General features: G+C 49.9%; 1 protein-coding gene across 1 annotated transcript in view; it reads right to left on the bottom strand.

Annotated features, from left to right (window-relative positions):
* The window catches only part of myo18b (myosin XVIIIB), a 140,969-nt gene that overhangs the window by 100,143 nt on the left and 15,427 nt on the right, over positions 1-25,399 (bottom strand). Inside the window, exons 6-15 of the mRNA XM_033043064.1 lie at positions 22,472-22,648; positions 21,812-22,013; positions 20,763-20,905; positions 19,644-19,744; positions 17,209-17,272; positions 15,416-15,560; positions 8,546-8,713; positions 7,310-7,400; positions 5,861-6,050; positions 3,766-3,846 (exon numbers count right to left, since the gene is read on the bottom strand). Of these exons, the coding sequence (XP_032898955.1) occupies positions 3,766-3,846; positions 5,861-6,050; positions 7,310-7,400; positions 8,546-8,713; positions 15,416-15,560; positions 17,209-17,272; positions 19,644-19,744; positions 20,763-20,905; positions 21,812-22,013; positions 22,472-22,648 (1,362 nt within the window). The remainder of the gene's footprint in view (positions 1-3,765; positions 3,847-5,860; positions 6,051-7,309; positions 7,401-8,545; positions 8,714-15,415; positions 15,561-17,208; positions 17,273-19,643; positions 19,745-20,762; positions 20,906-21,811; positions 22,014-22,471; positions 22,649-25,399) is intronic.

Here is a 25,399-nt window from a genome sequence, read left to right as displayed (position 1 = left end):
TGAGGAGTTTTGGCCCCGCACCGATGATCGGCCGTGAGAAGGAGGGGTGGTGGTGGTGTCGGTGGTAAGCGAAGGTCCGAAGGTCGGACAGCTGGCCGGGATGCCGCGGCAGCCAAAGATCCCCGCACACTGGCACTGTCTTACGCCCTTTAGGGACAATCTACAATTACACCAAGCCAATTAGCCTACAAACCTGTACGTCTTTAGGGTGTGAGAGGAGACCGGAGCTCCCGGAGAAAACCCACGCGGGTCACGTGTTGTATCTCTCAAAACTAAAACTAAACTAAGCTAACAATTCACGACCAGAACAGAACGCTGACTGGATAGCACACAGCAAATGCTTTTCACTGTACACCACCCTGGCCAACACACACTCATTTCACCATTGCCATCAGGAAGAAGGTACAGGAGCCTGAAAACTGTAACGTCCAGGTTCAGGAACAGCTACTTCCCCACAGACATCAGGCTATTAAACACAACAGCAAATAAGCTCCAAGCTCTGAACTGTAAAATACTATATTATTATTGCACTATATTTGTTAATTATTGAACTTTTTTTCTCTTACAAATAATAATAATAATAATAATAATAATAATAATAATAATAATAATAATAATAATAATAATAATAATAATAATAATAATAATAAATACTTTATTAATCCCTTTTTCAGGGGAAATTCAGATGTCCTTGCAGCACACTAATACTAATAAATATGTTACATATTCACATATTCTGTTGTGCTACAGCAAGTAAGAATTTCATTGTCCCATCCAGGACATATGACAATAAAACACTCTTGACTCTAAACAAAACTAAAGCTATACAGGATATGGATGAACGATTGTGGAACCCATCATCATATGGAGTGATCCATACGTCTATTAAGCCAGAACATGATTGATCAGAGCGATTAGCACATTTATCCCCGCTGGATTCTGTGTGTGAATCAAAATGTTTTGATGGATTCTCTTTTTTCCCCACCGAATTCATATATCCCTCCTCGGCTCGTGCGAGAGAAGGTGCGAATTCTTTTTCTATTTAGTTCACAGATTGCTAAATAAATAGCTGAAGCACTAGCGAGAAGATAAAAAAAATGAATCCTTTACTTATAGACACAGAAAGCTGGAGTAATTCAGCGGGACAGGCAGCGTCTCTGGATGGAAGGAATGGGTGACGTTTCGGGTCGAGACCCTTCTTCAGACGCTCTCGACCCGAAACGTCACCCATTCCTTCTCTCCGGCTGTCCCGCTGGGTTACTCCAGCATTCTGTGTCTATCTTCAGTGCAAACCAGCATCTGCAGTTCCTTCCTACAAATCTTTGACACATGTTTTGAGCACATTACAGCATCTGTGTTTATCACAAGGTACTGAGTGTACAGGGGTGGTCCATTGCTGCTTACACATGCCCCAAGTAGGGCAGCATGGTGGCTCAGCAGTAAACTATAGACAATAGACAATAGGTGCAGGAGTAGGCCAATCGGCCCTTCGAGCCAGCACCGCCATTCGATGTGATCATGGCTGATCATCCACAATCAGTACGCCGTTCCTGCCTTCTCCCCATATCCCCTGACTCCGCTATTTTTAAGAGCCCTATCAAGCTCTCTCTTGAAAGTGTCCAGAGAACCGGCATCCACCGCCCTCTGAGGCAGAGAATTCCACACTCACCACTCTCTGTGAGAAAAAGTGTTTCCTCATCTCCGTTCTAAATGCCTTACCCCTTATTCTTAAACTGTGGCCCCTGGTTCTGGACTCTCCCACCATCGGGAACATGTTTCCTGCCTCTAGCGTGTCTAAACCCTCAATAATCTTATATGTTTCAATAAGATCCCCTCTCATACATCAAAATTCCAGAGTATACAAGCCCAGCCGCTCTAAGACCTACTGCCTTACAGCGCCAGAGACCCGGGTTTGATCCCTGCCTACTTGGTGTTGTCTGTATGGAGTTTGTACGTTCTCCCCTGTGACCATGTGGGTTTTCTCCGGGCACTCCGGTTTCCTCCCACATTCAGAAGACGTGCAGGTAAAGTAATTGGCTTACTGGATTGTAAAGGTTACTGGACCTTATCTTGCACGAGTCACGTTATTCCCTTTATCATGTATCTGTACACTGTGAATGGAAATGGAACTGACAATTTCTATTAATCATAGCTACAGAAAGCTTTGAAGGTTTCGTTATAGTGCAGACAATGTTCCCAAATGACTGCACTGTGCATTTTGATAAATCAATTCACATCGCTTCAGGCAGTGGCACTGCAGATATTTGTGAAGAAGTTTACGCCTCGTAAAACATTTGTAGTTGAAGAAAAAAGATAGAATAATTGGGTCATTTTGTACGTTTAAACCCCTGTCCCACGGTACGATTTCATTCCAAGAGCTCTCCCGAGTTTGCCCTGATTCGAACTCGGCGATTTACGGTAATGGCCGCTCGTCGGTACTCGTGGCTCTCGTGGGCATTTTTCAACATGTTGAAAAATCTTCACGAGTCTTCCCATGGTTACCTGCCATTAGTGAGTCTTCCCAAGTACCTGCCGTTAGCGCTAAGAGACGTCCCCGAGCTCCGACTTACCCGCTACATTCATTCTCCGTGCTTACTACGAGTCTGATTTTTTTTAAACTCGGGAGAGCTCTTGGAATGAACTCGCCCCGTGGGACAGGACCATTAGTCTTTAGAATCTGGAGATACAGCCCAGAAACAGGCCCTTCAGCCCATCGAGCCAACGCCAACCAGCGATCACCCCGCACACTGGTACTACCCCATGCACCGGGGGCAACTAACTTTTTGGTGCCAAAGTTGTAGTTTGAGTTTCGTTTGTTGTCACGTGTACCGAGGTACAGTGAAAAGCTTTTGTTGCGCGCTAACCAGTCAGCGGAAAGACGATACATGATTACAATCGAGCCTTCGCAGTGTACAGATACATGATAATGGGAATAACGTTGGAGTATGTAGTGTGGAACTGAGCCACACGGACCTGATGTGGCTTTACCCCCGAAACCAAGTCTGCACCAGGGCGGCACGGTGGCGCAGCGGTAGAGTTGCTGCCTCACAGCGCCAGAGACCCGGGTTCCATCCTGACCACGGGTGCTGTCTGTACAGAGCTTGTACGTTCTCCCCATCAACTGCGTGGGTTTTCTCCGATATCTCTGGTTTCCTCCCACACTCCAAAGACGTGGATAGATTTACATCTCCGAATATAGATTTAAAAAATTCTCTTTTAAGGGGCCTTCTCTTCTATTTCTACTTTCCACTTTTTATTTTTTATTTAATTTTTTTATTTTTTATATACACACTTCACGTTTTTCTACTCTCTACCATCTATTTTTCCACTTTTTCCCCTTTCTATTGTTTTCTTTTTCTTGTCTTGCTTACTTCCTTCTCAAAACATAAAACTAGAGGTTGTACATAGAATGGATTACGGTATGACATAGTTGGCACCTAAAATTAGGTGCCACTGTATTGTTTTGTACTGTATTAACTTCTAATAAAATAAAAAAAATAAAAAAACTGCGTGGTTTTTCTCCGGGTGCTCTGGCTTCCTCCCACACTCCAAACACGTACAGGTTTGCAGGTTAATTGGCTTGGTAAAATTGGAAATTGTCCTTAGTGTGTGTAGGATCGCGTTAGTGTGCGAGGGTCGCTGGTCGGCACGGACTCGGTGGGCCGAAGGGCCTGTTTCCGCGCTGTATCTCCAAACTAAACTAAACCAAGTCGACACCGATCACTTCCGTATCAGACCCCATGGGAAACAATCTACTTTTCTTACCAGATTTGAGATTTGATCGATGACTGACACCGTAGCGAGGGGGGACACTTCATCCATGTCAAAGGTCAACTGAACATCTTCCTGTTGAGCAAATTGACATCTATGTTAATTAAATTAATATGTACGTTAATAATAATATATAACTTAACGATTAGTGAGTAAACTTAAGATCATCATCATGGGCGGCACAGTGGCGCAGTGGTAGAGTTGCTGCCTTTCTAGCGCCAGAGACCCGGGTTCGATCCTGTCCATGACCAGGTTTAGAGGGATTTGGGCCAAACACTGGCAAAAGCCACCAGCTGAGATGAAACATTTTTGCTGACATGGACAAGTTGGGCCGAAGGGCCTGTTTCATGACTTCAGTGTTTGATATGCATTATTTGGCTTTTCATGGTTTTTACAAAAGACCAATGCTGCTGGGACATGTTGGCCGGTGTGGGCGAGTTGGGCCGAAGGGCCTGTTTCCACACTGTATCACTCTGTGACTCCATGACTAACAGCGAACTAACTTGGACGTCTCATCAGCTTGCACAAGTCCAACAAAGTCAGTCTGGAGAAGGGTCCTGGCCTGAAACGTCAACTGTCCATGTTCTCCAGGGATGATGCCTGTCCCGCTGAGTTACTCCAGCACTCTGTGTCTTTTAATAGCCCAGAGGATTCTAATTGGCACTGAGTAGCTGCTCACTGAGGAACCAGCTCATAGTGTAAAGTTAGGACAGGACCATGCTAGGCCGGCCCGGAACGTTGCCAGGGCAACGGGCCTTCTTGGTCAGGTCAGGAACTCTACACCTACAACAACCGGGACTTAAAATTGGCACCAAATCTGGAGACTCTGTATACTGTCTCAGTGTACCACTGCTATACATTTGTACTGTATCTGAGATGCTTATTTAATATGTATCTAAGTGCCTATGTACAACGTGTAGATGCTGGTTTAAATCAATGATAGGCACAAAATGCTGGAGTAACTCAGCGGGACAAGGCAGCAAGGAATGGGTGACGTTTCGGGTCGAGACCCTTCTTCAGACGGAAACGTCACCCATTCCTTCTTTCCAGTAATGCTGCCTATCCCGCTGAGTTGCTCCAGCATTTTGTGTCTGCTATTGTATAATGATAGGTACGGAACTGTGTGCAAAAATGAATTGTACTGTACCTTGGTGCATTTGACAAGTTAAGTACCATTGATCGAAGATAGACACAAAATGCTGGAGTAACTCAGCGGGACAGGCAGCATCTCTGGAGAGAAGGAATGGGTGATGCTTCGGGTCGACTCCCTTCATCCCACACTCCAGAGGCATGCAGGTTTGTAGATCAATTGGCTTGGTATAAAATGTAAAATCGTCTTGTGTGTGTGTGTGTGTGTGTGTGTGTGTGTGTGTGTGTGTGTGTGTGTGGTGTGTGTGGTGTGTGTGTGTGTGTGTGTGTGTGTGTGTGTGTGTGAGTGTGAGTGGGGGTGTGTGTGTGTGTGTGTGTGTGTGTGTGTGTGTGAGTGTGCGTGTGTGTGTGTGTGTGTGTGTGTGTGTGTGTGGTGTGTGTGTACGTGTGTGTGTGTGTGTGTGTGTGTGTGTGTGTGTGTGTGAGTGTGTGTGTGTGTGTGTGTGTGTGTGTGTGTGTGTGTGAGTGTGCGTGTGTACGTGTGTGTGTGTGTGTGTGTGTGTGTGTGTGTGTGTGTGTGTACGTGTGTGTGTGTGTGTGTGTGTGTGTGTGTGTGTGAGTGTGCGTGTGGGTTGTGTGTGTGTGTGGTGTGTGTGTGTGTGTGTGTGTGAGTGTGCGTGTGTGTGTGTGTGTGTGTGTGTGTGTGTGTGTGTGTGTGTGTACGTGTGTGTGTGTGTGTGTGTGTGTGTGTGTGTGTGTGTGTGTGTGTGTGTGTGTGTGTGTGTGTGTGTGTGTGCGTGTGTGCGTGCGTGTGTGTACATGTGCATGTGTGGTGTCAGTGTGTGTGTGTGTGTGTGTGTGTGTGTGTGTGTGTGTGTGTGTGGTGTCAATGTGTGCAGGGATCGTTGGTCAGTGCGGACTCGATGGGCCGAAGGGCCTGTTCCCACGACGAATCTCTGAAACAATACATAAATACAACATGCAATATTAGTCGAGTCACCTCTTTGTATCTCTCCAGCTGAGACACGAAGATCTTCTGGTGGTAGAAGGCCTGCAGCCGCTCTTGTGCATAGTTGTGGCAGAGGGTCTGGAACGTCGCAGCTCGCTCCTGCCCACGGCCTGGCTTCTGAAAGCCCGGGCAGTCCAGCACCATGATAGAGGTCAGCGACAACTGCTGGGAAGAAAATGACCTGCGGAATGCAAAGCCTAGAGTCAATTCACCAACACAATTCGGCCACACCTCATCCTGTACGCTAGTGTGCAGTGGGCAGCTGGACAAAAATACTTTACTCCAGTCTCTAGTCTACAGGGGCTTTCACGGTGGCGCAGCGGTAGAGTTGCTGCCTCACAGCGATTACAGCGCCGGAGACCCGGGTTCGATCCCGACTACGGGTGCTGTCTGTACGGAGTTTGCACGTTCTCCCCGTGATCTGCGTGGGCTTTCTCCAGGACCTTCGGTTTCCTCCCGCACTCCAAAGACCTGCTGGTTTGTAGGGTAATTGCCTCGGTAAATGTGAAAATTGTCCCTAGTGGGTGTAGGATAGTGTTAAAGTGCGGGGATCGCTGGTCGGCGCGGACCCAGTGGGTCGAAGGGCCTGTTTCCGCGCTGTATCTCTAAAACTAAAACTAGTCTAGTCTCGTCTACCTGAGCTTACCTGAGCATACATGAGCATACCTGAGCTTACCTTAGCCCTGTTTAGTTTAGTTTAGTTCAGTTCAGTTTATTTCAGTTTAGCAATACAGCATGCAGACAGGCCCTTCGGCCCACAAGTCTGCACTTGAGGCTGCAACGACCAGGCCCACGGGCAACCCGACCAGGACATCTTCAGCCCCAAACCCTCTCCCCTACGCTCAGGGGTGTCCGAAGATGAGGGTGGTGGGTGTGAAGTGCAGCCAGAAGGCAAGGAGCAGCCCCTTTAGATATTGGAACAGGGGGCTGCAGCCTCATACACTCCATGTACAGGTGGTACACAGACTCTCACAGCCCGCTAAAATGGCAGGCGGCTGGCGAGTCTGTGAACCGCGAGAGAAACAGGCTGCAGGGAACTCCTCGGGACGACAGATGGCACAATGGGCTAAGTGTTCGGCTGGCAACCGGAAGGTAGCCGGTTCGAATCCCGCTTGGAGTGCATACTGTCGTTGTGTCCTTGGGCAAGACACTTCACCCACCTTTGCCTGTGTGTGAATGTGTGTGAATGTGTGTGAGTGACTGGTGGTGGTCGGAGGGGCCGTAGGCGCAGATTGGCAGCCACGCTTCCATCAGTCTGCCCCAGGGCAGCTGTGGCTACAGAAGTAGCTTACCACCACCGAGTGTGGCTGAGGAGTGAATGAATAATGCGATGTAAAGCGCCTTGAGTATTAGAGGCGCTATATAAATCCCATCCATTATTATTATTATTAACTCCTCAGTGCAGGATCCTCCACCCTAGGTCCTCGATGACTTTGTTACCTGTTGATGAGCATGACAATAATGCCAAACAGTTCTTCGTATAATCCAGCAGCCATCCCTTCCACACACTCCTCACCGGTCAACCGAGGAGCTGAGGGCAGCAGAGAGAGAAGGGTTGAATACCAGACACAGCATCTCTCACCATGCACCCCACTACAGATTTTAATCCCATCCGCGGATGAAAAGGCACCACAGCATTTCTTGCTTTTCCAAACTCAAGGATTGCCTCTCCTGTGATTCCAAACCATGGCTTGAAACCCCGGGCGGCACGGTGGCGCAGCGGGTAGAGCTGCTGCCTCACAGCGCCAGAGACCCGGGTTCCATCCTGACTATGGGTGCTGCCTGTACGGAGTTTGCACGTTCTCCCTGTGACCTGCGTGGGTTTGCTCCGGGTGCTCTGAATTCCTCCCACACTCCTATCACATGCAGATTTGCAGGTTAATTGGCTTCTGTAAATTGCCCCTAGTGACTTGGTGAATGGTAAATTGACTTGGCCTCCACAGCCTTCTGTGGCAATGAATTCCACAGATTCACCACCCTCTGACTGAAGAAATTCCTCCTCATCTCCTTCCTAAAAGGACGTCCTATAATTCTGAGGCTATGAATGGGCTTGTATTCACTGGAATTTTATAAGGATGAGAGGGCATCTTATAGAAACATATACAATCGGTAAGGGATTGGACAGACTAGATGCATGAAAAATGTTCACCATGTTGGGAGAGTCCAGGACCAGGGGTCACAGTTTAAGAATAAGGGGTAGGCCATTTAAGACTGAGATGAGGAAAAACTTTTTCAGCCAGAGAGTTGCGAATCTGTGGAATTCTCTGCCACAGAGGGCAGTGGAGGCCAAATCTCTGGATGGATTTAAGAGAGGGTTAGATGGAGCTCTAGGGGCTGGTGGAATCAAGGGATATGGGGAGAAGGCAGGCACGGGTTATTGATTGGGGACGATCAGCCATGATCACAATGAATGGCGGTGCTGGCTCGAAGGGCCGAATGGCCTACTCCTGCACCTATTTTCTATGTTTCTATGATATGGGGAGATGGCAGGAACGGGGTACTGATGTCCTACTCCTGCACTTGTGTTCTATGTTTCTATAATTCTGAGGCTGTGACCTCTCGTCCTAGACTCTCCCACTAGTGGAAACATCCTCTCCACATCCACTCCATGCAGTTTCTTTCGACACAGGCCTGAAGTATAAAAGTGGTTTGAAGTATGTACTGAATGGCAGGTACCTGTAGTGCTCTCTGCTGCGCTGGATGGATTAAACTTGCCGGTCGCCTGTTGAATGACCTGCTTGAGATGATGTTTGAACACAGCAGTGATGAGTTCCTCCAGTTCACATCCAAGAACGTCAGCGGCGTTCTGTGCCCATTCAAACTTCATGAACTGCCTCCTGCCAACTGGGGGTGGGGGGGGGGGGGGGGAGAAAATGAAAAATATAAACAAGAGAATATTTCAGTGTTCGATCGTGACGCGACTCTTCAGTTTACTTTAGAGATACAACGCAGAAACAGGCCCCTGGATCCAGAACCCCGGATCCGATCTGACCACCGGTGCTACCTGTGTGTGGAGTTCGCACGTTCTCCCTGTGACCGCCTGGAGGTTTCCTCCAGCTTCATCCCACATCCCAAAGGCTTTGTGACAGTTTTGGTCCCCTAATTTGAGAAAGGACATTCTTGCTATTGAGGGAGTGCAGCGTAGGTTCACCAGGTTAATTCCCGGGATGGCAGGACTGTCATATGCTGAGAGAATGGAGCAGCTGGGATTGTACACTCTGGAGTTGAGAGGGTGAGAGGATATCTCATTGAAACTTATATGTTTGTTAAAAGGTTTGGACACGGTAGAGGCAGGAAACATGTTCCCGATGTTGGGGGAGTCCAGAACCAGGGGCCACAGTTTAAGAATAAGGAGTAAGCCATTTAGAACGGAGACGAGGAAACATTTTTTAACCCAGAGAGTTGTGAATCTGTAGAATTCTCTGCCTCAGAGGGCGGTGGAGGCCAATTCTCTGGATATTTTCAAGAGAGAGTTGGATAGAGTTCTTAAAGATAGCAGAGTATGGGGAGAAGGCAGGAACGGGGTACTGATTGGGGATGATCAGCCACGATCACAATGAATGGCGGTGCTGGCTTGAAGGGCCGAATGGCCTCCTCCTGCACCTATTGTCTATTGTCTATTTCCCCCCCCTCCCCATCCACCACAATCAGTCTGAGGATAGGTCCCGACCCGAAACGACACCTCTCCATGTTCTCCAGAGATGCCGCATGACCCGCTGAGTTACTCCGGCACGTTCTATCTTCGCCTGCATCTGGTTGCGTTTGCTCACTCAAATGCCCACCGGCACCTTCGCCGATTCCGAAAGATTAGCAAAATAGAGATGGTCGAAAACATCAAATTCCTCCTCGGAGTCAGTATCGCCAGCACCTTCTCCTGGACCACCCACGTTGAAGCAACGACCAAGAGAGCACACCGACCCCTTCCTACTTCCTTAGAAAGGGTTAGGAAGTTGGGCATGTCCCCAACAACTCTCACCAACTTCTACAGATGCGCCGCGGAAAGCATTTTTTTTTCGGGAAGCATCGGGGGGCCATTCTTTGGAAAGCGAACCGGAATGTCACACACGTGCCCAGACGGCATCACAGAATAACACATTTTAAAAAAATTATCGTAGAAGATTAATCTTATTCATTGCTATTTTCCTACCTGCAGAACTATGACGCATGTCTGCTAAAGATATGAACGTTCTAGCTTTTTAAAATGCGCAAGAGTTTGTAAGATAACACTGAGTTATGAAAAAAAATGCTTCCGTGTGAGGTCACACACGTGGCCAGTCGTATTTCACCTCTGACCCTAAACAAGCATTGTCAGCAGGGCATAAAAATTTCACTTGATAAACTTTGAAAAAAATAATAGGAGTCATTTATACGGCAGAAAATAATATATCTGTGGTACACAAAATTGCTGGAGAAACTCAGCGGGTGCAGCAGCATCTATGGAGCGAAGGAAATAGGCGACGTTTCGGGCCGAAACCCTGATAATATATCTGTAACGCTTTCAGAATTAGAAGAGGTGTATTCCACAATTTTTCATATTTTTGGTCACACACGTGACAAAAAATGGGCCATCCCAGCTTGGTTTGGGAACGGCTCCATCCACGACCGCAGGAAATTGCAGCGAATTGTGGACGCAGCCCAGACCATCACACAAACCATCCATTCTTCCATTGACTCCATCTACACCTCACGCTGCCTCTCCAAGGCCAGCTGCATAATCAAGGACCAGTCGCACCCCCGGCCATTCCCTCTTCTCCCCTCTCCCATCGGGCTAAAGATACAGATTCAGGTACAGTTTCTTCCCAGCTGTTATCAGGCAATTGAACCATCCTACCAACAACCAGAGAGCGGTCCTGAACTACTATCTACCTCATTGTTGACCCTCGGACTATCTTTGATCAGACTTTATCACGCACTAAACGTTATTCCCAGTATGATGTATACTGTGGACGGCACGATAGTAATCATGTGTTGTCTTTCCGCTGACTGGTTAGCAAGCAACAAAGGCTTTTCACTGCACCTCAGTACACGTGACAATAAACTAAACTAAACTAAACTAATTAGGACATTCTCTGACTGAGATATCTCCAACAATCTGCCAGCAGATTTGCAGTGGAACACCTCAAGCTAATGACTCTTCACTCTCGATGCTGCTCCCAGAGTTTTGGAAACACCAAGGTTAATCGGAATAAATTAAGTAGCAGTGATGAAAAATCGCAACAACTCATTCATGCCTCCAGCCATGCAGCAACAAGGCTGAAGGAAACCAAGGCAGTGACTAAAGATGAGAGAGTGTGAGGTTTGGCCGCAGACTGTGAAACACTGCACAACATCGCAGATGGATGGAGTCGACAGTAAGAGGGCAAACTGACTGGTTGGATGACGACGAGAGTCGCCAACTTTCCCACTCCCAAATCAGGGACAAAAGGTCAAAACACGGGACAAATTCCCCGACGGCAATTCGTTGACCGAATCGGCCGTGGCTGGGTGAATGATGAGTCGGCCCGGGTGCTGGACTGCACACAAAGCCCAGCCGGCGGGCCAGCTGAGGAGTTTTGGCCCGGGGGCCGCACGATGTCGCGCGCAAAGTCCGGCGCCCCGTCCAACTCATGAACCCATGATCGGCCGTGGGAAGGAGGGGTGGTGGTGGTGTCGGCGGTAAGCGAAGGTCCGAAGGTCGGACAGCTGGCCGGGCTGCCGACCGACCGACGGGGCCACGGGCAAGGCGCTGCTGCTGCTGCACTCCATGGGCTGCACTACGTCGGGACGGGTGAGGCGGGGCCGGACGCAGCGCTCCGACCTCACAGTCCCCTCGACCCGAGTAGCAGCAGTCAAATACGGGACAAGGGCGGTCCCGTACGGGACAAACCAATCTAGCCCAATATATGGGATGTCCCGGCTAATACGGGACAGTTGCAACCCTAATCACAACCTACTTCGGTAACTTGAACACTGAAGAACAAAGGAGGCTGGAAAACAGAATATAGAACAGTACAGCACAGGAACAGGCCCTTCGGCCCACAATGTGTATGCCGAACATGATGCCAAGACCAACTCTTATCAGCCCCGTACATAATCAATATCCCTCCATTCCCCGCACATCCATGTGCCTATCCAGAATTCATTGGGTTTCCTCCGGGTGCTCCAGTTTCCTCCCACATCCCCACTGGCAACGTGAGGCTGCAGTTCTACCAGCTGTGCCACTGTGCCACCCTGCCTTCTGATGGAAAATACAATGAAGGTGGATCATAGTTATTGAAGATTGTGAACATTTAGAGCGGCACGGTGGCGCAGCGGTAGAGTTGCTGCCTCACAGTGCCAGAGACCCGGGTTCAATCCTGACCACGGGCGCTGTCTGTACGGAGTTTGCACGTTCTCCCCGTGACCTGCATGGGTTTTCTCTGAGATCTTCGGTTTCCTCCCACCCTCCAACAACCTTTAGGTTTGTAGGTTAATGGGCTGGGTGTAAAATGTAAAATTGTCCCCAGTGTGTGTAGGATAGTGTTAGTGTGCGGAGATCGCTGGTCAGTGCGGACTCGGTGGGCCGAAGGGACTGTTCCCGCTCTGTATCTCCAAACTAAATTAAACTAATGCCGACAGATCACAGCATAACTCAGAGAGACAGTGGGCAGTCAGCTGGAACCTTCTGCAATGAGGCAATATCAGGCCACTGCTGGCATGGATGGGCACAGCTCCAGTAATGCCCAAGATGCCCTCATCATCCAGGGGATAGCAGCCAAGTTAATCATCATCCCCGCACCCACCTTCAAAATGTGCTCACAGTTTAGTTTAGAGATACAGCGCAGAAACAGGCCCTTCGGCCCACCGAGTCCGTGCTGACTAGCGATCCCCGCACACTAACACTATCCTACACACACACAGGGGACAATTTACAATTTACAAACGCCAAATTAGCCTACAAACCTGCACGTCTTTAGAGTGTGGGAGGAATCCGGAGCACCCGGAGGAAACCCACACAGGTCACGGGGAGAACGTGCAAACTCCGTACAGACAGCACCCATAGTCAGGGTCCAGCCTGGGTTATTGGCGCTGGGAGGCAGCAACTCTACCGCTGCGCCATTGTGTTGGGTCCTAAGGCAGCATCTCCAGAGAACATGGATAGGCGACGTTTCGGTTCAGGATTTTCTTCAGGCTGCATATGTGATCGGTAAATACAGGTGATGGAGGTATTTTCATGGAGTGGGTGGAAGATTGTTAATAAGCTTGGAGAATTGTCCCAACCTGAAACATCGCCTGTCCACTTCCACCCAGAGATGCCCCCTGGCTCACTGAGTTTGTTCAGCAGTTTGTGTTTTGCTCCAGATTCAAGCAACTGCAGGCTCTTGTGTTTCCAATAAAAACGCTTAGTGTTAGTGTAATGACGTTCCATGTTTGAAGCTTTGCCCAATGCAAAACAAGACTTCTTCCTCTGCCAGTGTAGAGCAGCATTATACTTCACAACCAATCAATCTAGGCAGCGTTCAGGCACTGGGACATTTTGTACCCATTACCAGTTACAATGTTGGAAGCAATCACTGATTTGTACTGGCTGTACTGCACATATGCACACACACGCACACTTACACACACGTGCACACACACGCACAATTACACACACGCACACTTACACACACGCTCGCACACACTTACACACGCGCATGCACACACACTTACGCACGCACGCATACACACATACACGCACGCACCACGTGTACACACACACGCGCGCAGACAGACACGAGTGCACACACACATACGCGCACACACACATTCACACATGCACGCACACATGCGCACACACAAGCGAGCACACACATGCACACACATGCACACCTACACATATGCGCACTCAGACAGACACAAATGCGCACATGCACATATACGCGCATACACACATGAGCATGCACATGCATGCACACACACAAGCGCGCACACACAGGGACACACGCACGGGAGCACAAGCACGCAAACACAAGCTCGCACACATGCGTGCACACACACGTGCACCCATGCTAGCCACTCGCACACACATGCATGCACATGCACCTACACACGGACACATGCGTGCGCACACACGCACACAGACACAGCCACAGACACACAAAGAGACACACATGCAGACGCACACAGACACAGACAGCACGCACACGTGCACACCAATGTGCGCACACACACATGAGCGCGCGCACACACGGACACACACAAACACACACACGCCATTAAAAGTAAAACATTTCTTTGGATTAACTGTGCAGGAAGTAACTACAGATGCTGGTTTGTACAAAAGATAGACACAAAATGCTGGGTCAGGCAGCTTCTCTGGAGAACATAAATAGGTGATGTTTCAGGACGAGACCCTTGTTCGGACCAGATGTCCCACCTGCCCGCGTTTGGTCACAAATCCCTCTCAAACCTTCCTATCCATGCAGCCAAGTTTCAGAAAAAACTTTCAAATGCCAAAGCACAGAAGATATAGAGAGTTATAAACCTCCAGCCCCTTAACCACCCAGTATGGGGAACATCTTGTTTTATTTTCAGACAAGAAACGTCAACAGTTATAAATCTGTCTAAGGTGATTCAGCCATGGTAGGAATCATCAGAATATTCATGCTGTTTGCCAACGTGTTTAAGAAGAAACTGCAGATGCTGGAAAATCGGAGGTAGACAAAAGTGCTGGAGAAACTCAGCGGGTGCAGCAGCATCTATGGAGCGAAGGAAATAGGCAACGTTTCGGGCCGAAACCCTTGAGTTTAAGAATAAGGGGTAAGCCATTTAGAACGGAGATGAGGAAACACTTTTTCACACAGAGAGTTGTGAGTCTGTGGAGTTCTCTGCCTCAGAGGGTGGTGGAGGCCGGTTCTCTAGATACTTTCAAGAGAGAGCTAGATAGGGCTCTTGAAGATAGCGGAGTCAGGGAATATGTGGAGAAGGCAGGAATGGGGTACTGATTGGGGATGATCAGCCATGATCACATTGAGTGGCGGTGCTGGCTCGAAGGGCCGAATGGCCTCCTCCTGCATCTATTGTCTGTTGTAAACTAAACAAAACTGCGCCCATGCTCTACCTTTCTATGTTCTATGCTGCATGTAAGATGAAGGGTGCATTGGCCATGTGCATGCAATAGTTAGTGAGGAACCAAATCAAGAGCTGAGCTTCAGCGACGAGGTTTGATGTGTGGGGGACATGGACAATTCTTGTGTTCCTTGCACAAGCCTGGGGCTGGGACTGCAGTGTGTAGGAAGGAACTGCAGGTGCTGGTTTAAACCGAAGCCGGACACAAAAAGCTGGAGTAACTCAGCGGCGGGACAGGCAGCATCTCTGGAGTCGAAGGAACGGGTGACGTTTCTGGTCGAGACCATTCTTCAGTGATGTGTAGGAAGCAACTGAAGATAGTCACCAAATGCTGGAGTAACTCAGCGGGTCAGGCCGAGGGATGGAATGGGCATTGCTCGACCTAAAAAAAACGTCACCCGTTCCTTCTGTCCAGAGATGGTGTCTGACCCGCTGAGTTACTCCAGCTTTTTGCGCCTCCCTTCTTCAGCGAGTTACCTTTGCACACTCCGGCTGCTCCCAGGTGATAGATGCCCGCCAGGACATGCCAGAGGGCTCTCTGTTCCTCCATCTTGAATCCCAGCGTCTCCATGGCGACCAGGAGTTTGCTGAATGCCTGCGATGCTCTCTGCTTCCCCTCCATCTGACGAAGAGGAAACAGCAACGTCATGCCCTAAGTTGGTAGAAAGTCTGTCCCGGTCTCCATTCACACTTAGATTAATAATAATAATGGATGGGATTTATATAGCGGCTTTCTAATACTCAAGGCGCTTTACATCGCATTATTCATTCACTCCTCAGTCACACTCGGTGGTGGTGAGCTGCTTCTGTAGCCACAGTTGCCCTGGGGCAGACTGACGGAAGCGTGGCTGCCAATCTGCGCCTACGGCCCCTCCGACCACCACCAATCACTCACACACATTCACACACAGGCAAAGGTGGGTGAAGTGTCTTGCCCAAGGACACAACGACAGTATGCACTCCAAGCGGGATTCGAACTGGCTACCTTCCGGTTGCCAGCCGAACACTTAGCCCATTGCGCCACCTGTCGTCCCAATTGAATAGATTGAACCCACTACTTTCTGTTGTGCTGCTGCAGGTGAGAATTTCATTGGTCTATCTGGGACATATGACAATAAAACAATTTAAGTTTAGTTTAGTTTCGAGATGCAGCGTGGAAACAGGCCCTTCGGCCCATCGAGTCCACGCCGCCCATCGATCACCCGTTCCCACGAGTCCTATGCAGGAAGGAACTGCAAATGCCGGTTTAAACCGAAGATAGTCACAAAAAGCTGGAGTCACTCAGCGGAGAAAACCCACGCAGGTCACGGGGAGAACGTGCAAATTCCGTAGAGACGGCACTCGTAGTTAGGATCGAACCCGGGTCTCTGGCGCCGTGAGGCAGCAACTCTACCGCTGCGCCACCGTGCTGCCCTACTTTCAAGTGGGAAACCTTACGGTAGAACTAGTGTGAAGATTGACACAAAAAAGCTGGAGTAACTCAGCGGGACGGGCAGCATCACACGAGAGAAGGAATGGGTGACGTTTCAGGTTGAGACCCTTCTTCAGAAGAAGTCTGAAGCAGGGTCTCGACCCGTTCCTTCTCTCCAGAGATGCCGCCCGTTCCCGCTGAGTGGCTCCAGCTTTTTGTGTCAATCTTCGCACTAGTTCTACTGTAGGTTCTCCCACTCTGCCGTTCACTTTCCACGACAGGGTTACTTAAAAGTAGCGCAGCACGGTGGCGCAGCGGTAGAGTTGCTGCCTCACAGCGCCAGAGACCCGGGTTCGATCCTAACTACGGGTGCCCTCTGTACGGGGTTTGTACGTTCCCCCCGTGACCTGCGTGGGTTTTCTCCGATATCTCTGGTTTCCTCCCACACTCCAAAGACGAACAGGTTTGTAGGTTGACAAAAGTGCTGGAGAAACTCAGCGGGTGAGGCAGCATCTATGGAGTGAAGGAAATAGGCAACGTTTTGGGCCGAAACCCTTCTTCAGGTTAATTGGTTTGGTGTGAATGTAAATTGTCCCTAGTGTGTGTGTGTGTGTGTGTAGGGTAGTGTTAGCGTGCGGGGCGATCGCCGGTCGGCGCGGACTTGGTGGGCCGAAGGGCCTGTTTTTCCGCGCTATATCTCTAAAACTAAATTGAACTAGGGAATGGGGAATAGAGACGGCAGGTTGGATCGTGGGGACCGATGCCGCATCGCCTCTACGTTCCGTGTAGCCTACAGCAGGACGGGTCTGGCTCGGGCACCAGGTGACCCGTGGACAGGCATGGTCTGCGGCTCACTTACATTGGGCAAGGCCGCAATCCCGAAGAGGTGGCTCTCCGCCATGTGGTGCAGGTGCAGCTCAGTCCTGTAAACAAACACACAATGAGTTAATAAGTCCTGGGCGACACGGTGGCGCAGGGGGTAGAGCTGCTGCCTGATAGCGCCAGAGACCCGGGTTACCTGGACCTTGTACCTTGTACCTTCCGAAGAGTCCACCAGGGACTATACTGGAAGTTGGACCATTTTTATACTGGACAATATTTTTTACATTTACCGAGCCAATTAACCTGAGATAGACAAAAATGCTGAAGAAACTCAGCGGGTGCAACAGCATCTATTGAGCGAAGGAAATAGGCAACGTTTCTATACAGAGTTTGTACGTTCTCCCCGTGACCTGCGTGGGTTTTCTCCGAGAACTTCGGTATCCTCCCGCACTCCAAAGTTTGTGAGTTAATTGGCTTGGTGCAAATGTAAATTATTCCTAGTGTGTGTAGGATAGTGTTAGTGTGCGGGGATCGCTGGCCGGTGCGGGCTCGGTGGGCCGAAGGGCCTGTTTCCACGTTGTGTCTTTAAACTGTACTGAACAAAGAGCAGGGGTGGAATTGTAGGCGAATACACAACAGTTTTGTTTAGTTTAGCTCAGTTTAATTTAGAGTTTAGTTTAGAGATACAGCGCAAACAGGCCCTTCGGCCCACCGAGTCCGCACTGACCAGCCATCCCCATACACTGGCATGTGCATGTCCGTCTGAATGTGTGTGTGCGTGCTTCTCCGTAGGTGTGCATGCGTGTCTGCTTGAATATGTGTCTGCGTGTGCATGTGCGCATTTGTGATGGTGTTGCAGCGTGTGAATGTGTGTGTGACTGTGTTTGTCCCTATGGGTGTGAGTCTGTATGTGTGGGAGTGTGCGTGTATATGTGTGTGTGTATATGTGTGTGTGTGTGTGTGTGTCTGTCTGTGTATATGTGTGCGTCTCTGTGTGTCTGTGAACATGTCAAATGTGTACAGTCCTATCTATACTGTACACGTGTGCACATGCCAAATACCTCGTCTTTAGTGTGTGCAGTGCGTGAAGCTCAGTTCACACACATGGCATGGCACCGTGTTTACAGGATTGCGTGTGCGTGTGCGTGCACCGTGTGCATGTCATGTTCTGTGCTTCGTGTGTCTTGTGAATGTATGATGCTCACGTGTACACGTGTTGTATTATGTGTGCGCGGGTGTCTGGCATTGCGTGTTGTGTTTGTGTTCACATGCGTGACGCGTGCGTGTGCCTGCTCCTGCGCACATAAGCGGCAGGAAGGAAGGCATGTGTGTATCCGGCACTGCACCTTCCACAGAGAGGTCAAAATCACGAGAGCTCAGCTCCCGACTCACAAACTGCTGCCCTGCACTGCTGCCTAGTGGTCACTCACTGCAAAACCAAGCCACTGCTCATTCCCATTTCAGCACACAATCAAACCCGTGGCCACATCCCAATTCCGGGAAAAAAAGTTTAAAGGCTTCAAGGGGCTCAGAGAAGATTTACGAGGATGTTGCCAGGACTAGAGGGTGTGAGCTACAGGGAGAGATTGAGCAGGCTGGGTCTCTATTCCCTGGAGCGCAGGAAGATAATAATAATAATGGATGGGATTTATATAGCGCCTTTCTAATACTCAAGGCGCTTTACATCGCATTATTCATTCACTCCTCAGTCACACTCGGTGGTGGTAAGCTACTTCTGTAGCCACAGCTGCCCTGGGGCAGACTGACGGAAGCGTGGCTGCCAATCTGCGCCTACGGCCCCTCCGACCACCACCAATCACTCACACACATTCACACACATTCACACACAGGCAAAGGTGGGTGAAGTGTCTTGCCCAAGGACACAACGACAGTATGCACTCCAAGCGGGATTCGAACCGGCTACCTTCCGGTTGCCAGCCGAACACTTAGCCCATTGTGCCATCTGTCGTCCCGAAAGATGAGGGGTGATCTTATACAAAGTCATGAGAGGAATAGATCGGGTCTTTAGCCCAATGTAGGTGAATCGAGGACCAGAGGACATTGGTTCAAGGTGAAGGGGAAAAGATTGAATAGGAATCCAAGGGGTAACTTTGTCACACAAAGGGTGGTGGGTGTACGGAACAAGCTGCCGGAGGAGGTAGTTGAGGCTGGGGACTATCCCATCGTTTAAGAACCAGTTAGACAGGTTTCGGCCCGAAACGTCGCCTATTTCCTTCGCTCCATAGATGCTGCTGCACCCGCTGAGTTTCCCCAGCATTTTTGTGTACCTTCGATCTTCCAGCATCTGCAGTTCCTTCTTGAACACAGGTACATGGATAGGACAGGTTTGGAGGGATATGGGCCAAACGTGGGCAGGTGGGACTCGTGCAGCGGGACATGTTGGCCGGTGTGGGCAAGATGGGCCGCATGTTCAACGCTGTATCACTCTATGACTCTATGTTTGCTTGCTACCTGAATGATGGGTCCAAGCCTGCCAACATCTGGTGAAAGACGTTAAACGTTCCCTCAACATCGGGCCGCTGAGATACGTGGATTCGTTCCAGCAACATGGTCTGAAATACAGGGGACAAAGATCAGATGTGCAGGAAGGAACTGCTGATGCTGGCATAAACCCGAAGATAAGACACAGAGTGCTGGAGTAACTCAGCGGGTCAGGCAGCATCTCTGGAGAGAAGGAATGGGTGGCGTTTCCGATCGAGACTGAAGAAGGGTGTCGACCCGAAACGTCACCCTTTCATTCTATCCTGAGATGCTGCCTGTCCCGCTGAGTTACTCCAGCGTTTCTGTGTCTATCTAGAGAAAAAAAAGATCAGTCAGGAAGAAAAGTCATCTTTTTCTTTTGTTTACTTTAGAGATACACATGTAGGCCCTTCAGCTCACCGATTCCGCGCCGACTAGCAATCCCCGCACACTAACACCCGTTCTAATCAAGAGCCTGTCGGTCTCTGCCTGAAAAATATCCACTGACTTGGCCCCACAGCCTTCTGTGGCAATGAGTTCCACAGATTGCCTACCCTCGGTAGTTGAGTTTGGTTTAGTTTAGTTTAGAGATAGGCAATAGACAATAGACAATAGGTGCAGGAGTAGGCCCTTTGGCCCTTCGAGCCAGCACCGCCATTCAATGTGATCATGGCTGATCATCCCCAATCAGTACCCCGTTCCTGCCTACTCCCCATATCCCCTGACTCCACTATTTTTAAGAGCCCTATCTAGCTCTCTCTTGAAAGCATCCAGAGAACTTGTCTCCACCAGACAATTCCACAGACTCACCACTCTCTGTGAGAAAATGTGTTTCCTCGTCTCCGTTCTAAATGGCTTACCCCTTATTCTTAAACTGTGGCCCCTGGTTCTGGACTCCCCCAACATCGGGAACATGTTTCCTGCCTCTAGCGTGTCCAAGCCCTTAACAATCCTATATGTTTCAATGAGATGCCCTCTCATCCTTCTAAACTCCAGAGTGTACAAGCTCAGCTGCTCCATTCTCTCAGCACATGACAGTCCCGCCATCCCGGGAATTAACCTTGTAAACCTACACTGCACTCCTTCAATAGCAATCATGGCTGTGCCTACCTGGAGATGGGCTGATGACACTCGACCCATCTGATCAAAGTCCAGTGATGCCACCATTGAGAATCGAGTTGTGTGGTTATTCTGCGGAGCGGGAACCGTGCCAAACGCTCGGAGAACGGTGAACATCGCCTGGATTTTCTCCACTGCATTAAAATGGGGGAAAGGACCAGCTTTAATCCCTTGGCAATCAAAGTTCACATTTGTTGACATTATTGAGAAGAGCTTCTGCTTTGAAGCGTTTGCCTTTTCTTGCCATTAACCTACGACAAGCAGTCCTTTACATGCTGCAGATAGACACAGTCTGAAGAAGGGTCTCGACCCGAAACGCCACCCATTCCTTCTCTCCAGAGACGCTGCCTGTCCCGCTGAGCTACACAACTTTGCGTCCTTCTTCGGTGTAAACCAGCATCTGCAGTTCCTTCCCACGCAGTACCGAGAACAGGGTGGCACGGTGGTGCCGCGGTAGAGTTGCTGCCTTACAGCGCCAGAGGCCCCATTGACTCCATCTACACCTCACGCTGCCTCGGAAAGGCCAGCAGCATAATCAAGAATGAGTCGCACACTGGCCACTCCCTCTTCTCCTCTCTCCCATCGGGCAAAAGGTACAGAAGTGTGAAAACGCACACACACACACCTCCAGATTCAGGGACAGTTTCTTCCCAGCTGTTATCAAGCAACTGAACCATCCTGCCACAACCAGAGAGAGAGCAGTGCTGAACTATTATCTACCTCATTGATCGGATTTTAGTGGCTTTATCTTGCACTAAACGTTATTCCTTTGGGCCCACCAAGTCCGCATCGGCCAGCGATCCCCGCACACTAACACTACCCTACATACACGAGGGATCAATTTTACAATTATACCGAGCCAATTAACCTACAAACCTGCACGTCTTTGGAGTGTGGGAGGAAACCGGAGCACCTGGAGAGAACCCACGCAGGTCACGGGGAGAACGTGCAAACTCCACACAGATAGCACCTGTAGTCGGGATGGAACCCGGGTCTCTACCGCTGCGCCACCGTGCCGTGAGTGAGACGTCTCCTCTCACCTGTCACAGAGGGGCTGGCACTGCCGGCGGCCTCCACGATGTACTCCAGCGCACTCTGGCAGCTTGTGGTCTTGCCCGCCCCGCTCCACCCCAGGGGGATGATGCTCTGGTCCCTCCGGTGCTCCAACATGTCCCAGTAGGCTTTCTGCGCCACCCCGAAAACGTGTGGCGGCATTCCCTCCTTCCTCTTGCACCTAAACAGCTGGACACACAGTAGAAAGGGAGAGGTTGTGTAGCAAGGAACTGCAGATGCTGGTTTACACCGAAGATAGAAACAAAACGCTGGAGTAGCCTGGGTGTTAGGTGGCGATCACGGTGGCGCAGCGGCAGAGTTGCTGCCTTACAGCGCTTGCAGCACGGGAGTCCCGGGTTCAATACCGACCACCGGTCCCATCTGTACGGAGTTTGTATGTTCTCCCCGTGTCATACGTGGGTTTTCTCCGCGATGTGTCCTCGTCTCCGTTCTAAATGGCTTGCCCCTTATTCTTAAACTGTGGCCCCTGGTTCTGGACTCCCCCAACATCGGGAACATGTTTCCTGCCTCTAGCGTGTCCAAGCCCTTAACAACCTTATATGTTTCAATGAGATCCCCTCTTAAAAAATACGTTTTTTTTAAAATACAAAAACAAAAAGATAATCTGAGCAGGAAGACGGACTTACCTTCCCGGAGTAGTTGGCCACGGTGCCCGAGGGCTTGATGATGAGGAGACCAGGCCCGGCCTTGGTGTGGACCAGCTGCGAGCCGAAACGTTGCTGGAGAACGTGGAGAACGCTGGACTCGTTCAGGTGGGTGAGCTGAGCAAGGTCCTCCGCGTAATTTAACCTGGATGGGTTCACCTGGGGGGTACAGACCACAACAGAGTTAGACAACCAACCCGTCTCTGCAATGCCACGGGTTCATAAGTCCACGAGGAAACCGAAGATCACGGGGGAAAAAAAACACACACACACAGGACACGGTGGGGGAGAACGTGCAGACTCCACACAGACAGCACCCGTGGGTCAGGATCGAATCCAGGGTCTCTGGGGCTGAGAGTCCGAGCTAAATCTACTGCAAGACATTGAGCTGCAGGAACCCTCGAGATTGTGAAGGGTATAACATGCAGCCTTGGTGAGGATAGTAATCCATTTTTCCTATTCCTTTTATTCTGTTGGATGATAACTTCATGGTACGAAGGTTCGTAAGTTCTAGGAGCAGAATTTATCCATTCGGCCCATCGAGTCTACTCCGCCATTTAATCATGGTTGATCTATCTTCCCCTCTCAACCCCATTCTCCTGCCTTTGCCCCATAACCCCTGTACTAATCAAGAATCTATCTATCTCCGCCTTAAAAATATCCACTGACTTGGCCTCCACAGCATTCTGTGGAAAATAATTCCGCTTCTCCAGAAGTCAGAATCTCCGGAACGTCTGAGGGTTAGGGGAGACATGATCGAGGTTTATAAAATAACTAGACTAAGTGGAACCCGTTGTGTCCCAGCATCACACGGGAGGACTGGTCACCAACGCAATATTCCACTTCTCCACCAATTCCAATATTGCTCGCCAGTGGGGGGGGGGGGGGGGGGGGGGCTGTCTGTTGCGCTAGTATGGGTGTTGCGGGCCGAAGGTACTGGTTTCCAGAGGGCTAGTATAGACATTGTGGTCTGAATGGTTTCTTGGGCTGGCATCCAACTGTTGTAACAATTTTAAAAACCAAGCCAAGGCAAACAATTGGGCTGCAGCCACCTGACAACCAAAAATGCATTTTGTGAACACAAACTTGTTAAAAAGGCGAGGCAAACAATTTGGCTGCAGCCACTTTACAGCCGCATCGAGGGGACTCACCGTGGAGTAGACGTGCGTTCAGTGTTATTCACAGCTCAGAGAGCCGTGACCCTCTCGGTTCCTGGGTCTGGCAGAGACTGAGTGAGGTACGATACTTCCGGGTTTTATAGTCCCTCCCCCTGCCGCCAGCGGGGGCAGCAGAGAGAATGGGGAATTTTGTAAAAACATTAATATCGCTCTCATTTTTCATTGATGGGGAAAATCCTCCAGTCCCGGAAGGCGGAGGGGGGCTCTGAGCGAGGTGGCCAAAAATGACGGCCGTAGGTGGCAGCGTTTTCTCGGAAATCGCGCCATAGTGGGCCAAAAGCGGTCAAGATCAGACTTTTAGTAATATAGATGGGAGGTAACGATAGCGTGGACAGTCAGAACCCTTTCGTTCAGTTTCGAGATACAGTGTGGAAACAGGCCCTTCGGCCCACCGAGTCCACGCCGACCAGCGATCCCCGTACACTCGAGCAGTCACGGTGGAGCAGCGGTAGAGTTGCTGCCTTACAGCGAATGCAGCGCTGGAGACCCGGGTTTGATCCCGACTACGGGTGCTGACAGAGGTGCTGTCTGTACGGAGTTTGTACGTTCTCCCCGTGACCTGCGGCGGTTTTCTCCAAGATCTTCGGTTTCCTCCCACACTCCAAAGACGTGCAGGTTTGTAGGTTAATTGGCTTGGTAAATGTAAAAATTGTCCCTAGTGGGTGTAGGATAGTGTTAGTGTGCGAGGATCGATGGTCGGCGCGGACCTGATGAGCCGAAGGGCCTGTTTCCACACTGTATCTCTCACCTAAACCAGCACTATCCTACACACAATTAACAATTATACCGGTGCAAATTAACCTGCAAACCTGTACGCCTTTGGCATGTGGGTGGGAACCGGAGCACCCGGCAGAAACCCACGCAGGTTACAGGGAGAACATGCAAACTCCGTACAGACAGCACCCGTACAGATCGAACCCGCGACTCTGGCGTTGTGAGGCTGTCCTTCGTGTGTGTGCAGGACAGTGCTGGAGTACGGGGTGATCGCTGGTCGGCGCGGACGTGGTGGGCCGAAGGGCCTGTGTCCGCGCTGTACTCCTAACGTCTAATGTCTTAGATGGGGCATCTTGGTCGGCATGGATGAGTTGGGCCGAAGGGCCTGTTTCTGTGCTGCACGACTCCGTGGCTCTGAACGACTGCAACAGCACCCTCGTGCAGTGCGGACTGCTCCCACAAGATGGTGTTCAGATCTGCAGATCGCGCTCGGCAGTGATTATCACGTCAAGGTCAGACGGCAGCAAATGCCGAGAGTATTAACCGTAGATTGCAAATCCATTAACTGAAGAGCATTGCTTCTATTTTGAACGCTGAAGCACATATTCCTATTCTCCATCCGTATTACCCAGTAACAACTGACTGCGTGAAATAGGATAGACAGTCTGATCAAATAATCTTTACAATACGCTCATGAATAAAAAATATGCGTTGGTAAATATAGATATTACTTCCTCGTGCGATCTTAAATTGCTTTCAGGGATCTCAGAGTGGTAAGGAAGGTGTATTGTATTTACATGGGTCAGACCATTGAGTATAAGGGTCAGGAAGTCAGTCACGTCCCAACTTTAGAAGCCTTTGGTTAGGCCGCATTTGGAGTATTGCGGGCAGTTCTGGTCGCCCCCATTACGGGCAAGATGTGGAGGCTTTGGAGAGGGTGCGGAGGATGTTTACCAATAGACAATAGACAATAGACAATAGACAATAGGTGCAGGAGTAGGCCGTTCGGCCCTTTGAG

Source organism: Amblyraja radiata, chromosome 25 (assembly GCF_010909765.2).
Source record: "Amblyraja radiata isolate CabotCenter1 chromosome 25, sAmbRad1.1.pri, whole genome shotgun sequence".
NCBI classification, from domain to species: Eukaryota; Metazoa; Chordata; class Chondrichthyes; order Rajiformes; family Rajidae; genus Amblyraja; species Amblyraja radiata.
Note: the sequence above shows the minus strand (reverse complement) of the source record. Positions and strands in the feature narration are given on the sequence as shown.